Genomic DNA, 15570 nt, shown 5'->3' with positions numbered 1-15570 from the left:
TCTCTAATGTTGCACTTAAGACGGTATTTATCCATATATATTGTGTGAGTGTAACAGGATGCTGAAATATAATATTACCAACAACTGTTGAAGGGTAATTTTAAATGTTGTTTTATACCCATTTCTGAATCAGTCATCTGCTACTAGTCCTCACAATCAATGTGCAATTAAAATCATTTACACCATCCTGCCCCCACCCTGCACACTAGTCTTAAGTTGGTTATATAAAATGTAAAAGAGATTTTAGCATTAAAGAAAAACACTTTACTGTTATAATTTAGCAACATGTACTGTGTGGATTTTCATCATATTACCAGAATATTACAACACATTATATAAAAAATAACAAAGCATACCATCTTGCATATACCAAACAAATGATTCATTCTTAAACTCTGGAAGTAGTGTACTCTGGGGGGAAGTGAAATGCATGTTGTCCCAATGCAAATATATTAGGAAGAAGCCCTGCATTAGGAATAATGTTCCATGACAAGGTCAGTGTGACATTGGGGTTGCCCCTGAAAATAAAGCCCTGCATTAGGAACAATGATCCATGACAAGGTCAGTGTGACATTGGGGTTGTCCCTGAAAATAAGGCAAAGGAAAAACGTTTAGTTTCCATGTTAAAATAAAGGATGTCATTAGAGTATGATTTCTTAATGGCACTCAACACTTACTCATAATATGACCATAAGTTGATAAATAATTATCTTCAAATAATAATATATTACTATATGCAAGAACAGATGACAACATTTGACAACATTCGGTTATAGGACCAAGGGCAAAGTGTAAGAGGAAGCCCCAGGAAACCTGGAAAGACAATTCTGAGTGCAGAAGATACAGTAAACTGTCTGATGGATAAAGATAAGAAGAAGCAATAATAACTGCAATAATTTCCTTCAGAATAAATACGACTGTAATGATTAATTTAATCTGTCAAAAAAAATCAGCATTAGTATCTTTCATCAGAGACTCAGTCAACACTTTTGAGCTCATGTAATTCATTTTCTGAAATTCAAATGCAGAATTTAGCTTAACACCTATGACTTGCTCTCTTATATTGCTGTGCAGCAACTTTTTGCACTGTCTATTTGAAAAGCAACTAAGTGATTCCTTTGAACAACTTCTAACATATGCCTACTGCATGTTTTGTATTAACGTGTCTTCAGATACAATAGTTGCTGAAAAGCAGTTATTAATACTTCTGTGACAGCAATACAAAACAGAAGCTCCTGCCAAATACTACTATTTTGATGCTACAACTCACATAGTTTTGGTCTTCTCAACCAAACCTTTCCACTTGGTCCTGTCCTGGACTGTTATCTTCCAATTTGGTACCTTCTTCTTAATGTCAGCTTTGACAACATCCTCCCATCGTATTTTTAGTCTGCCCACTGGTCTTGTACTTAATGGTTTCCATGAGTACAGGCTTTTAACTTGTCTGCTTGTTGGCAGACTCGTAGCCAAGCCACGAGTCTTTGTGCATGTATAATATTAATTATATTTTTATAGTTAATTAACTGATCTAGTTCTTGATTTGTTTTCATTCGTCATCTATCATTTTCTTTACTTGGGACAGTCATTTATTATTTCACTTTCGGCAACCAGGTTTCATAGGCATAAGTAACTACCAGTCCTGTCAAATACCGAGTTACAAAATCCCTCCAACCTGATTGTATGCATCAATCATAATATTCACTTATGGCTTAATTTACTGCAGTCAGTAGCTCAGGCTATATACACAGGATAACAGGGTGTAAATAATAAATTGGAAAGGATGTAGAAGCAGTAGTTGTGGTCCACTGTGCAGCACTATTCTGGCATTTCATTGGAGGGAATGAGGAAGACCATGAAAAATCTTAAGTCAGGACAGTTTGTATCACATCACAGAGGTGCAGCTCCAGCACTGCCATCATAAAAGCCCACACATGAAATGCACATTATCATAGTATTGGTAAAGCAGGCTCTCCTTTTGCTGTTACCACTGTTTTCCTGTTAGAAGTAACAGGAGCCTCAAGTGCATGCAGTATTTTATGAAGGCCCAACCACACAAGGATACAAAAAAAATGAAAGCTAAGAGTCTGAAACTCTTTTGAAATGGTGGCCAGTCTCCTAACTATTTATATTTTATGCTCCAAATTAGCTTCTCAACCACTTCTTAAAGTCTGGGCACAAGGCTCTGATTCATAATGTGAAACTGTCATAATAAAAAGTTATTTCTTTGTTTGGGCATAGCTTAAGAACAAACCAGAATAAACAAAGAAGTCAGCCTCTTTTCCATAAAGACACATGTTAAACCAATGTAAATAAACTCACTTACTTTAATCCTTTGCCATCATCCCAAAAGTAGTATTTGGTATTCATATTCTTGAAGTCCAGAACTGCATTCTCTCCTCGTAAAATGATTTTGTCCCATAACACAACCTAAAGAAAGAAATGACAAATAATCTCTCATAATTTTTATGATCTATATACTATATCTAAAAAAAAGTGTACACATTTTTATAAAGAATATCTATTCACATATTTGTGTGGAACCATAACATAATGTGTCTCTAAATAGTACACATGGCATGACTTTAATTAATCGACGGCATTAATTGGAATGAAAGACTGCAATACCTTATTCATGAATCAGAGCATACTGCAATATGGTGAGCATCTGTTTCACACCTGAGCAACAAACGTTAACTCCAAAGTGATACTGGAAATTCAAGAATGTATATACTCATATGTAAATAATTCATTCATGAACTAATTATCTTACCTGGTTTAATTTGTTAGTTGGAGTTGAATATTCTGCGGTGAGGTATAGGAACAGCTGTTTTACATTCCAGTTGAACAAGTGGGTCAGATGTGTTACAAATTAAGAAAAGTTGTTATGAAACACACATACAATATAGTTAACATTTTGTGTGAACTTTAAGGATTAATGTTAGCACTAAAAAGCGATCATTAATAGAAACACAAAACTTGCTGAAAATCATCTATGGTTTCACATACATATCTCACCATATACATGTAAAATAGGTAGTTCTTCCATGAAATTTTTTTGTGGGGGGAAAAGTTTTAAAACAACTATTACATTCACTATACCAATCTGCATGTAATAGGACCCAAACTATTTGGTGATTTTGGTCAGCTCACTATGGTGGATCTATACCAAATTTTGTCATGCCATTTTGATTTTAGATTAGTCTTGGATGATTTTAATGGCTGCATGCAGTAGCATGGCTGAGGCACTATGCTACAAGCTGGAAGACTGTGGGTTCGATTCCTGATGAGGGCACTGGATTTTTCCAATTTACCTAATTCTTCCAGCCGCACTATGGACCTGGGATTTACTCAGCCTCTGACAGAAATGAGTACCAGGAATCTTCCTGGGGAGTAAAGGGCAACTGATGTGTAAGGCTGACAACCTCACCGCCATCTGTCTTAGATACTGTGGGACCCTCGATGCCTCACAACCTTATGGGTCTTCCACCTGTTACAGGAATAGCTTTACCTTTTTTTACCTTTACTTTACTTAAGGACCTAATGGACATTTTATGCATATCTCCTGGGTGGGCCCCAGAGCCGGTCTGGATGCTGTGGAGATTACAGAAGTTTTGCCCCTGCTGGTAATTGAACCCTGGCCATCCAGTTCATAGCCTGTTGCTATACCAACTGAGCTATCCCAATTCATCACAGTCATTCTATTTACAGACAAATATTTAAAACTGTAATTCCAAGTTCTCCAAAGTCCACGAATCTACAGAATGTATCTACCACACTGTCTAGTTTCCAGGGATTAAACCTTTCCAAATTGCTCATATACTTATTACTATTCCTCCAACAGATCATACATCAGTTTCATTTCAGTTCCATTATTTGTATATTAAAACATGATCAAAGTCACTGTGGATTCTTTGATCAGAAGTGAAAGTGCATCTATAAATGCTGTGATTTAATACTGATAATTAGATATTGTGAATTGGCAGTTCACAACTGTAAATAATTACCATTATAATTTTATGCAATCCCTCAATTAAGTTAATTTAATTTACATTATATTTGTTTTTGGTCTAGTAACCATAAAATAAAAGTGAATTTTACTAAAGAGTTACATTGTCCTCATACTGTAAAGTTGTGCTATGGTTGAAGTGTGGAGTGGGCTCTTCACCTCTGTCTAGTGCCAAGACTGATGCTACATAAAGCTTTACCTCCAGTCCTCCATACACCTTCTAGGTTCCAAGCTTAATCACATGGATAACTCGAGCTTTTGCCTTTAAGTATCACGCTAATTATCCATGAGCTCTTCAACAACCCTGGAAGTATTAAAACTGAAAAAAGGATATCTGTTTGTAAGTCAAAGGTGAGGAATCCAAGATCATTCTTTTCTCGAGCAACACCATAATCTGGAACATTTTTCCTACAACAGGAAACATTTTGTTAAAGTTCTGAGACAGAAAAAATAGACTGAGTAAATTAGATTAGTACAAATTTTATGTTTCTGAACATTATCCACCATCTTGTCTTTATCTAAAAACACCATCTCTGGTCCAGAGATAGGGACCAGCTCTTATCGATTTCACCCAACTGAGTAGGTTTTACCTGAAGACGGCAAGAGAATCCAGTCTCCGAAATGGTGTGTTTTGAAAAATAAACAGTATAAAGTGAGAACGATGGATAATGTCCAGAAACATATTTTTACTAATGTACCATCATCACAAACTTCTAGATTAGATTACAATTAAGATATGAACTCTGCGGGCATGTAGACAACCAATAAAAAACATTCCCTGACTACAGCATATAATGAAGTTCTTAACGAATGTTCTGTTGGATTCAACTCCATCTTCAACTGAAAGAAAATTTTCAATCTCTGACCACGACCACATATTCAACAATGCACAACAAAATCCAGACTGGCAGTGATAATGTCTACGAATCTACAATATGCTGCCCATTAAACTACATCCTTATTTCACACCCAAATATCAGTATCCATTCTGGGGCCATAAAATACAGGGCTGATCTGGCTTTGGACCAAATCTATCAAGGTTCGCATATTACATTTGCAATACTGGGTACTGGAGAGTCTGTAACTTAACTATACTTTGAATCCCTCTATACACCTTCAATGCAATATGCTTATGACACTGGGGAAACTTTACATTTTACCTACAGACTACATACTTAATAATTCATTACTCAATTTAATTTCCCTTTACATCTGATGAGTATACAAAAGGAATTAATATGCCTTTCATTGGGTTGTACTCAAGATAAACGAAAGGGTACTGCTTGATTATCACTGTGGATGATTGGGTTGGTAGTCTGAAAATGAACCAGCTGGTAAATCCAATTACATATACAACTCACTTCTATATTTATATTCATCCGGAAACTTGTAGAGAACTTAAATACTACAAACTTACACAACAACTTTTACGGTATTCATTGTAGCTTCAGTTCTGTAGTCAATGAAAACGGTTGATATAAAACAAAAAAATGTAAGAGCAGCAAGCACGCTTAATGTATAAGCTAAGATAGCGTTCCCTCTTGTCAATACTGAATGCATTTTGTTGGTCTAGTCTTATTATGATCTCAGAATGACTATATAAATATAACGTTTATGTCACCAATTATAAAACAAATTTAATTCCTCTAACACTGACGTGTCCTACACTTCGTTTCATAGATACAACACTTGGCACGATGATTGCTCAGCTTCGTACCTCACGTAACACCAGAGAACATCGCCGAACTCAACGGACGCAACTACACCAGTGTGTCTCCGATTGTAACGTATTACACCACAATCATCTACGAGGCCGTGGAAATGTTTTTCCACCAGTCGGCAGCTTTAGAGTCGAACATTTCGTCGCCAGATGGCAAAACCTACTTGACGAATGCGTCTTGCATTATGATGCATCGGTGGTTCAGAGGATAAAGGACGTTTCCGAAGTCAATTGACAATGTCGGTATATATGTCACCCTCCGTAGCTCATGTCGAAACTTACTTACACATAAATGATCCATGTTTGGCACATTATCTTGGTCATAACTAGGACGTTGTAAACATACTTTGACGGAGATATAAGTAGGTCTGTCGTTAATGACGCATTTACGGTGGAACCTCGCTTAACGAGCGCCTCTCATAACGAGCAAAACTAATTGTAAAAAAATGACTCGCTTAACGAGCGACGTTTCGCATAATGAGTGACGAGAGGGGAAGTCCCGGATTGTGCGCTTGCTACATCAGTCTGTGTTTAACACTCTTCCGCTAGCATCTTAGTGTCGCTTGTGATCATACATTTTTCCAAACTTGTGTTCAGACATATTACTTGTGATTTGTTTTTTCAAAGTTTAATAACCCTTGCAAAAATCTCCCCGAAGAAAAGGCCGCAAAAAGACAGCCATAAGATCATTGAAAAGCGAGAACGAGGTGTGAGCGCGGCTGATCTAGCACACACATGCAATCGGTCTATTATTATTATTATTATTATTATTATTATTATTGGAGGGGGTGGGTTTCCCCATGCACCGCGACCAGTTGTTGATCTATTGTACGTCCCCCTTTGATATTCTGCCAGTCTCCATACCCTGCCGGTACTGGTGCGTCCTATCAGCCCGGTTGAGCCAACGAGGTCGGCCCTCGGTACCTTGATGCTTTCCCCATCTACCAGAGGCATCGGAAACTACTTGGGCGGGAAACTTGCCTAATTTTGCTCAGGGCTCTCCTAGAGATATGAGGATCTTTTACGTGCCGTAAATCTACGACACGGGACCCACGGCTTAAAGGACTTGTTCCCTGAATTTTTCCGCCCTTAAAAATTCCACGACCTCCGCCGGGTTTGAACCCGCGTATCTTGAGTCATGAGGAGACTACGGAGGCCGCTTACAATCGGTCTATATCAACGATTTGCACTATCCTCAAGAACAAGGACAAGATTAAGGAGATAGATGCTTCAAAGGGAGTGACAAGAATGTCTACGCAACGGTTTTCGATTTTTTTTTCTGCAAATCGAATTCGCATTCCAGGTATGTTCATTCCGCACAGAAGAAAAGATGAAGATGATTCACGCTCCTTAACAATGTATATATAATTTTCTTTGAATAAACGTTATACATAAATTTTTTGAGTGTTTTTTTTTCGGCATGGAACGCAATATCGTATTTTACATTAATTTATATGGGAAAAATTGTTTCGCTTAACGAGTGTTTCGCATTACGAGTAAGATTGTGGAACGAATTATGCTCGTTAAGCGAGGTTCCACTGTAGTTGGATTTTTTCTGGAAAATTAGGACCCCAGTTCAAGGATACATTCATCTTTATTAATAACTAGAAACTGATAACAACCAGAATGTAAAGTAATGTACCTTTGGAAGAGACATCGGAAACAAAGCAGCTTGTTGCGATAACTAGATTCAGGTGGTTTACGTTTGGAGCATAGTGGTCTGGAAAAACTGAGGTCGGGGAAGGAAGTCCATGTATGGTGGGGATGACAGTACTAGAGACCCTAGAGACGCTAGAGACGCTAGAGACTTCCCACTCTCTGCCTAATGTACAGGCGAACCTCTAATCACGAACTTCCAAGAAACGAAGAAGTCATATTTGCGAACATTACACAGACTAATAAATTTCGAGTCCCAAGTCACTTAACGGACGAAGACTCTGCGTTTACGAACACGTTAACAAATTAACATTGACACATTTAACGATATATCTTATGAAAAAAACGAAAAAAAAAATACGAACATTCATCTTACAAACATATTTGAAAGAACACATTATGTTCGTAAGTTGGGGCTAGCCTTTTCTGGCTTAGATGAACCATTCCAAAGCGCTTGTCAACTGCGAATATTATCATGTTGTAATAAGTTTAAATATCTTTGAAGTTGCATCATCATCAGATGGTGATGCAGACTGTTACGTCACTATTAGAAAGTTACTGGATTCTGTTTTAAACTCGTTAAACACAGGAATTTTCTTCCATAGGGTTGCCTGCTCAAGGTATGACGTACCTTCAAAGATGTTTTAGGCAGACACGCATTAATAACATTCAAGTGAACAAAATGGTTAGAATATTGTGGGGGGGGGATATAGAGAAGGGATCTAGCGGGGGAAGCGTAGCAGGTCGAGGGAGATTTGGAAGGGGTTGATCTAAGGATGGTAATATTATTATTTTAACTAGATAGTAGCGACAACCATGGCTAGATTTTTCGTGGAAACACGTCTATTGAGAAGACTCAAAAATTCTGGTGTATATTACTATTTCCTACTACGTCTGGATTAAGAACTGCTGCTAGCAAACGATAGCTTCATCGAAAATCTGTACTGATCGAGGGCACGTAATTCTCCAAAGAAATTCCTGTTACATAAACACACATGGGAAATGTACAATATCCAGTAAAATTATGGCGTCACTATAGCTATTTGTGTCGATCACAGTGGCCGCGCGGTCTAAGGAATGACCTGTTTTCGCCCACTCAAACACTGGGATCGTGGGTTCGAATCCTTCTCGAGACATGGATGTCTGTGTACTTTTATTCTGTGTGTGTGTGCTACCTTGCGACGGGCTGATCCCTTTTCCGAGGAGTCCTACCGACTGTGTAAAAGATCTAGAAACTGAAAAGTGGCCAATTTCCAATAAAGGGCCATAGATAGATAAATAGACAGAGAGATAGGTAAATAGATAGACAGATAGAGAGGTAGATAGATAATATATAGAGAGAACTAGCTAGCTATTTGTCACGTTAAGGGTTGAAATATTACTCTCTTTAACTTCAGAAAAAAGTATGATCTGCCACAATCATTACGCGGTACATAACTGTAGGGAAGGCGACACCTGAACGCTGTGATGCTATCCAGTAAGGTTAATTAGCCTGTAACAGACGTTCATCAGAAGAATTCAAAGCGCATAGGTGATACAATTGTATTGATACAATGCAGACCTAATAAGCTATACGTCACCGCAATAAATAATGCTCTTATCTCTCATTTTCCGATATCTAAAGGAAGAAGACACGATAAGCAGAGATAACAACCAATACGCACTAATGAGAGAGACTGTCACCAATACTGTCAACCGATTGAAGTTCATAGAATGAAGGATTTTCTTGTGAAGAGTGGTGCTATTTCCATTTTTTGGATATTATTGGGTAAGTAAAACGTTATGACCCAATTTTACCTTCGTTGGGACATGCACAGTGTGTTTTCTACCCTCGTTTCTTTTGCGCAGTGCTCTCTGTACAACTGTTTCAAGGTAACATACACGGAAATTGAAAAAGAGAAGAAGAACAAAGCCATAACGATGGCCGCGCCAAAGCTCATGCGGTTAGTCGCTGGCTTCCCACAGCGGTGGCCCGGGTTCGATTCCGGGTCTGGTCAAGTGGGATTTGTGGTGGACAAAGTGGCGGTGAGGCAGATTTTCTCCGAGTACTTCGGTTTCCCCTGCCAATCTTCATTCCACCAATTACTCCACAATCACCCTCACCTATCATCTGGGGCTGGTACAATAGGCCAGAAATGGCCGCAGTTCAAGGGACTTAGCCCCACCCCACTAACAATAAACAAAATTGGATGGTATGGTCTGATTTCGACGACAACCCATGAATTTGCTGCATACTGAGCAACTGATACCAAAATTAACTTTCAAGAATGCAGGGAAGTAAGAAGAAAAATGAATAAATAAAATGTTATTATATAGTTTGCCAAAAATCACGCAACAGTCCAAAGCGATACAGTATGTATAGATTTAAGTTTTCCTGGCAGCTCATCCAGTTACTACGTGTAGAACGTCATGGACGAATGATGGGTCACTAGAAAGCATCTGCCCAGTAGATAAGAAGCTTGTGTTATACGGACCAAGTGATCTATTAGGCTACAAAATAGGCCTGCTAAGGTTGTTTGTTTACGAAGCTTTATGAAACACAAAAGTGCATGGCATCGAACAGCTCGATGCTCATGTATGATGAACTCATAAGGAAAGGGAAGCAAGCAAGCGGGAATGGAGTGTTTATAAAATAAATTAAGGTAAAGTTGCCTCTGTAACAGGCCATGGAGGTCCACAGAATTTTGAGACGTTGAGGTTCCCACATCTACTGGACAGTCGTCTCGCAGAAGGCTGTGAGATTGTCAGCCTTACGCGCCGGACGCCCTTTACCCCCAGGAAGATTCTTGGTACTCATTTCTGTCAGAGACTGAGTCGACCCCAGGGCCATAGTACCCGATTTAGGGTCCAACCAGCCCCCTATCTAATGGGTACTGGTGGCTCTTCTTTGGGCGTAAAACAGACAGGGGCTGAAGCTGACCACTCACCTCCATCTATCGCTGGAGGTCGAAAACGGTGGAGCTATTTGTAAGGTAAAGTTGCCCGTGTGCTTAACTAATTAAGCACAACGACACGAAGACCTATGGGGGAATGGATTTATAGATCCGCGTTTTCTTGACATAGCCACTAGTTGGAGCTGAGTTGTCACCTTCCCGGCCGCTTTAGCCCTGAGGACAGAGCCTCCGTTACTTGTTGGACAAGAGGTTGGGTGGATCCCAGATCCGGTTTTGACGAGTGGAAAAGAGAAATTTCTTGATGGTACCGGGACTAGAACTCCGACCCCTTGACGTCTAGCTCGTAGTCAGTCGCTATACCGAGTACGATATCCCAACTTCCTAATTATAAGATAGTATTCTAAAATATAGCTGGACGCACTGAAGAAAGGCGTTAGTCTTAATGGCTAGTCTCCAAAGCGAGTTTCGAATCCAGAACTTCCTATGTACGAGTAGGCAGCAGATGTGTTACAAGCTGCACCGCGACGTATGTGCTAGGTTTACATGTGGTTTCTCTTCAACCCCCTTGCTAGAGGGAGCTTACAGGACAGTCAGTACTGAGATCTGTCTCCGTTAGAGTCCTCAAGTATCGAATGTCTTCTTCATAGAATTTCTGTAGTCAGCTAACAATAATCATCACAAGCAGTTAGCTACATTTACCGACTTAGAATCGGCGTTCCATTGGTCTTCTACCGAGATCAGAAGACAAAAGTCCCAATAGGTCCTCTGGTTTGTGTAAAACAGCATAACCACTACTTTTCTGTAATATAGTATTTCGTACCGATAGATAATTTATGCTTACACTGCCTACTGGACTTTGCTGACTTTGAATTACAGCCACGACACAAAAAGGTGGTAAAATTCCGTGTAGTCCGCTGGAAGTCAAAGGGCGTTTCGGAGGAACATGTCGCCTCAATCTTCAGGATCGAAAAATAAGCCAAACATGAAACCAGCGTCAAAGCAGGTGGTAGTCTGCTTGCCAACTGTTTTCCTCCGAAACGTCGGTTGAATTTCAACGGACACACGACGTTATATCCCGGGCGATAGAACTCATAATCACCGCTGTAAAAAACTCATATCATACAAAGACACACAATTTAAGCGGCCTCCGTAGTCTAGGGNTGGGGGAAGCATCGAGATACCGCTGAGCCAGTAGAGGCCGAACTCGCTGGCTGAGTCGGGACTGATGGCACGCACCAGTACCGGTAGGGAATAGAGACTGGTAGAATATCATAGGGGGACGCACAATGGACCAACAGTTGGTCTAAGTGCATGGGGAAACCCACCCTTTCCAATAACAATAACAACAACAACAACAACAACAACAAGACACATGACAGTTTCTGTTATGGCTAACAGCATGTAGCTGAGGATTCCTTCTGGTTACAGCTGTTCTAGCAACCGCGAGAGCTGAAGACAGTTACTGCTTCCGGTTTACATGGATGGGACCCGCTTACAACAATGGCAGCTACATGAACAGCAGCACAACCTGTGCAGATGTTTACGATGCTTGCAGAGATCCCATGGTCATCACCAGTAAGCGAAGACAATTGTTATTTCTTTAATATACATTTTAGTTTTTGTTCATAATTTACATAGCGCTAACGTAAAATTTGTCGTATGAAATTTGTGGGTGCTCTTGTGATCTAGCCACATACCAATTATACATTATTACCTACAACCGTCGATTGATTTCCGCCATTAAACAGCAAGCAAGAAGTGTATTTCTTCTGGTCGCCATGTAATTTCCAATTTCAGTACAAGGAATCTTCCTGAGGGTAAAGGGCGGTCGGCGCGTAAGGATGATAACCTTACCGCCATCTGTGAGCCGGTTGTCTAGAAAATGTGTGAATCTCGACGTCTCACAATCCTATGGGCCTCCATGGCCTGTAACAGGGTTAGCTTTACCTTTACCTTTTTTTACATTTAACTCAAGAGGCTTGTATACCTGCATATGAAGCCGTATCCAAAATGTGTTGTATCTGTTAGTTCGAAATATGTAGATGGCTCTGAGTGATGTGTACAATACTCGGTTGTTATTGTTGGTGTGTGGTGTGCCTAATGTGTGATTGTAGCGTTATTAGGCAACTGGAGGGCGTTAAATACACACCTAGATGCTGTCTCATTGAAATTTACTATGGAGACACAAAAGAAAATAAAGGCGATGCAAGGTATATAATTATGCTAAGAACAATATATAGGTTAATTTCAATGAAACTTGTTTATTTTCATCTGTGCAGATGACAGCACGACTCCAAATTTCACGTACATATGGACCAATTTTCTCCGGGAACAGGTGTCGTGTCGGCTCAGTGCCGACTCAGTTTGTGCCAAGTGGACAAGATATTACGAAGACAAAGGTAACAAATTCAATATAAAATCTTCTCCTTCTTCATAAAACTTTCAGTTTCTGCCACAAGACTCGTGATTATTAACCGTAAATAACCAAGTCCGGCGTGAGAGATGCATGAGTCTGAAATGGGAATTTTACTGATTGTTGCAACTGAACCAATTAATTTCCACCTAACTAAGCAGTTGCCGGTCACGGTAGCCGAGCGGTGTAAGATATGTACTGTCTTCACTCGCTCGGAAGCTGGGATCATGGGTTCGAATCCCACTCAGGGCATGCATGTTTAGTGTTTGTTTGTGTCCTCGCGGGGTTTTCTGTGTTTGTGTACAGCGGATCACCCACCCATGGTGTCTTACCGAATGTCTAAGATCAATTAAACCGAGGTGAAACGGAGAGTTTCATGTAGGTAGAGCAAATTGGGGGGCTGTAGCACCAAAGGGGAGAAAAAATTAAGCAGTTAACAAAATGACATAGGTATGGTAAACTTATCCCTGTGCTTAACTATCTAAGAGTTACATCATTAAGAAGTACGTGGGCATGAAGGTATAGCTCCAGCTTTCTTAATCTCGGTACCAGATGGAGGTGAGTGTCTAGGTTCACGGCCCTGCCGTTTCACCCCCGGTGAAATAGCCACCGGTACCCAGTGAATGGGGTTGGCCCAAGAGTCGGTCTGGATATTATGGAGAAGAGATAGAACTCTCGCTCTTTCCGGAAATCGATCCCCTACTCCTCAGTCACCCAGACCGTAGCCTAATCTAAGTGATTAATTAATAAACTATTGTTGCCTCTTTGATCATTATCCATCGTCCTATTTTTATTAAAAAAAACAACGTTTCGGAGACTGGACTCTGTCCCTAAAGCAAAGGACGACGAATATATTACTGTGCTTATAGAAACGCACATACCGAGACAGTTGAATGCATGTCGCATCTTTGTAACGAACAGGAAGCTTCCACTGGACTTTCCCAATCAGAACGTGTTTTTTTCTGTTGTAGTGGAATACACGATGCACACCTGCTCCAAGATTACTGTAGAGGGAGAGCCAGCCATGACGTCAGGGTGTGTGACGTCAGTCACAAACAACAGTCGACGGACAGAAGTGTGTGCCTGCAAATCTTTCCCCGGTATGCAGCCCTGCAATTCGGGACGCCAATCGTACACTCCAGTAACAGTCCTATTGCTGCTCAACGTATTCTTCGTCACCCTGAAGTCTGTAACATAGCATTGCTTACTGCTGATTGCCTGTAATACTCCTACTAACCTGGACATCGTGACTCAAGATGAATTCAGAAAAGATTACATCCATTTTCAGCTTTTAATTTATATATTGCATTTATAGGAAACGGCATATATTAGAATATATCCGGCACTGTACATGTATCCTTTCTTTCTTTCTTATTTTCTTTCATCCCAAATTTGTTTCTTTATTCCTTTCTTCTGTCTCTACTCCATTCTTCCGCAATTTCTTTATTGTCCATTATTTCTTACGTCATTTCTCACATTCTATCATCCTCCTCCCTCCGTTTACCCTCTGTCCTTTAATTAATCCCTTTCTGTTTTCTTATTCCTTTCTTCTTAGTTCCTATCATCCTCCTGCCTTTTATTCCTTTCAGTACATCCCTCTCTCCTTCCCTTTCTTATTTCGTTCTGCCTTAATTTCTTAATTTATTACATACTTTCTTCCTTCGCTCTTCTCTTCATCCAAGATTTCGTTAACTTCTTTTTATCTTCCCCCTCTTCTCCTTTCTTTCTGTTTCTTTCGTTGTCCTATTATCCCATCTTTCTACTTGTGTTTATTTTTCTTCCTTCTATGTTTGTTCTTTACTTTCTTTTTTCATTCTTCTTTGTTTCCTTCCGTTTCGATGTTTCTATCTTCTTTTGTTAATTCTTAACCGGGACACTTTCTCTTGTAGTATCCTTGTAAGATATTGAAAGTGTAGCGAACGACACAACAGTTGGTACATGAATGTTTTGTGAAATGTTACAGAGCATGTATCACTCTCATGTGTTCCATCATAACAAAACTGAAGTTGAAAGTAAATACCTACACTAGCCGTATTATTCTGAAAAAAATTAGGATTTGCGGGAAAAGCACTATATGTTGTTGGCGAAACTGACTACTGCTCCTTGCTTGAACTTCAATGGTTTTGTACTGCTGTGTTTCACATCCTAATTCATAATATTTTCTTCAATGTATAGTTTTTAAAACGAAATATTATCTCTATGTGAAAACGTAGGTTTACATTCTTCTGGGAAACAGGAAATCACTAAATATGTGGAAAAATAATAAAAGTCAAATTTTCAAGACAGAAAATGCCTACAATATATTTTATTTTTATAGTTTGAATATTCTACCATAAGAAGGAGTTAGTTACATTTATGACACCCTAAAATACAACAAATTTTCTGCGCAGTGCAGTACTTAATTAGCCTGAAAGAAATAGCCCTTGGCCGAGTAGCCCCGATGTTGCCTGCATTCTTTGAGCAGAATTCAGAGTGTCAGTATGTTAAAGCATGAGGTACATATGGACACGCTGGGTTCTAAAGTGTTAATCACAGATGAACAATGAAGATAAAATCACGAACAACCCATTTGAAGAAACATGGATACTGCCCGAAGCATTTCAAATATTAGTATATAAAATTCACAAAAGATTTCTTCTCTATAGTAACAAGAATACGAAAAGGATAACTAGGAAATTAATTTTCAAAATGCGAACTATGTGGCAGCGAAATTATATTTCAATGAACATTCATTACATTGCGCACTACTTCTGGAACGTGCCGCCGTGTAGTTCAGCAGAATTTCTCCTACACAACACCATATTCCAGAACATATAACCATAGCTATGAGCAAAATATCCGTAGGCCTATATGTGTATATAAGTTTTTAGTCAAGAAACAT

The 15570-nt window shown here is 39.4% G+C and overlaps 2 protein-coding genes across 3 annotated transcripts; one reads left to right on the top strand and one right to left on the bottom strand.

Moving 5' to 3' along the window:
- Positions 1 to 241: 241 nt before the first annotated feature.
- On the bottom strand, positions 242 to 5717 carry LOC111869547 (signal peptidase complex subunit 3). Of its 2 annotated transcripts, none has more exons than XM_023861167.2 (5): positions 5424 to 5717; positions 4341 to 4414; positions 2771 to 2859; positions 2324 to 2427; positions 242 to 585 (listed from the first exon to the last, which is right to left on the bottom strand). In XM_023861167.2, the coding sequence occupies exons 1-5, from the start codon at positions 5564 to 5566 to the stop codon at positions 471 to 473; spliced, it is 525 nt and encodes a 174-aa protein (XP_023716935.1). In that variant the 5' UTR covers positions 5567 to 5717; the 3' UTR covers positions 242 to 470. The 2 variants fall into 2 exon arrangements, with proteins under 2 accessions (XP_023716935.1, XP_023716934.1); XM_023861166.2 differs by having other exon boundaries at positions 242 to 518.
- Positions 5718 to 9028: 3311 nt separating this feature from the next.
- On the top strand, positions 9029 to 15026 carry LOC111869546. The gene is made up of 4 exons (XM_023861164.2): positions 9029 to 9150; positions 11705 to 11851; positions 12556 to 12675; positions 13661 to 15026. The coding sequence occupies exons 1-4, from the start codon at positions 9096 to 9098 to the stop codon at positions 13885 to 13887; spliced, it is 549 nt and encodes a 182-aa protein (XP_023716932.1). The 5' UTR covers positions 9029 to 9095; the 3' UTR covers positions 13888 to 15026.
- The last annotated feature ends 544 nt before the right edge of the window (positions 15027 to 15570 follow it).

This window comes from Cryptotermes secundus, unplaced genomic scaffold (genome assembly GCF_002891405.2).
Source record: "Cryptotermes secundus unplaced genomic scaffold, Csec_1.0 scaffold196, whole genome shotgun sequence".
In the NCBI taxonomy this organism is placed as follows: Eukaryota; Metazoa; Arthropoda; class Insecta; order Blattodea; family Kalotermitidae; genus Cryptotermes; species Cryptotermes secundus.
Note: the sequence above shows the minus strand (reverse complement) of the source record. Positions and strands in the feature narration are given on the sequence as shown.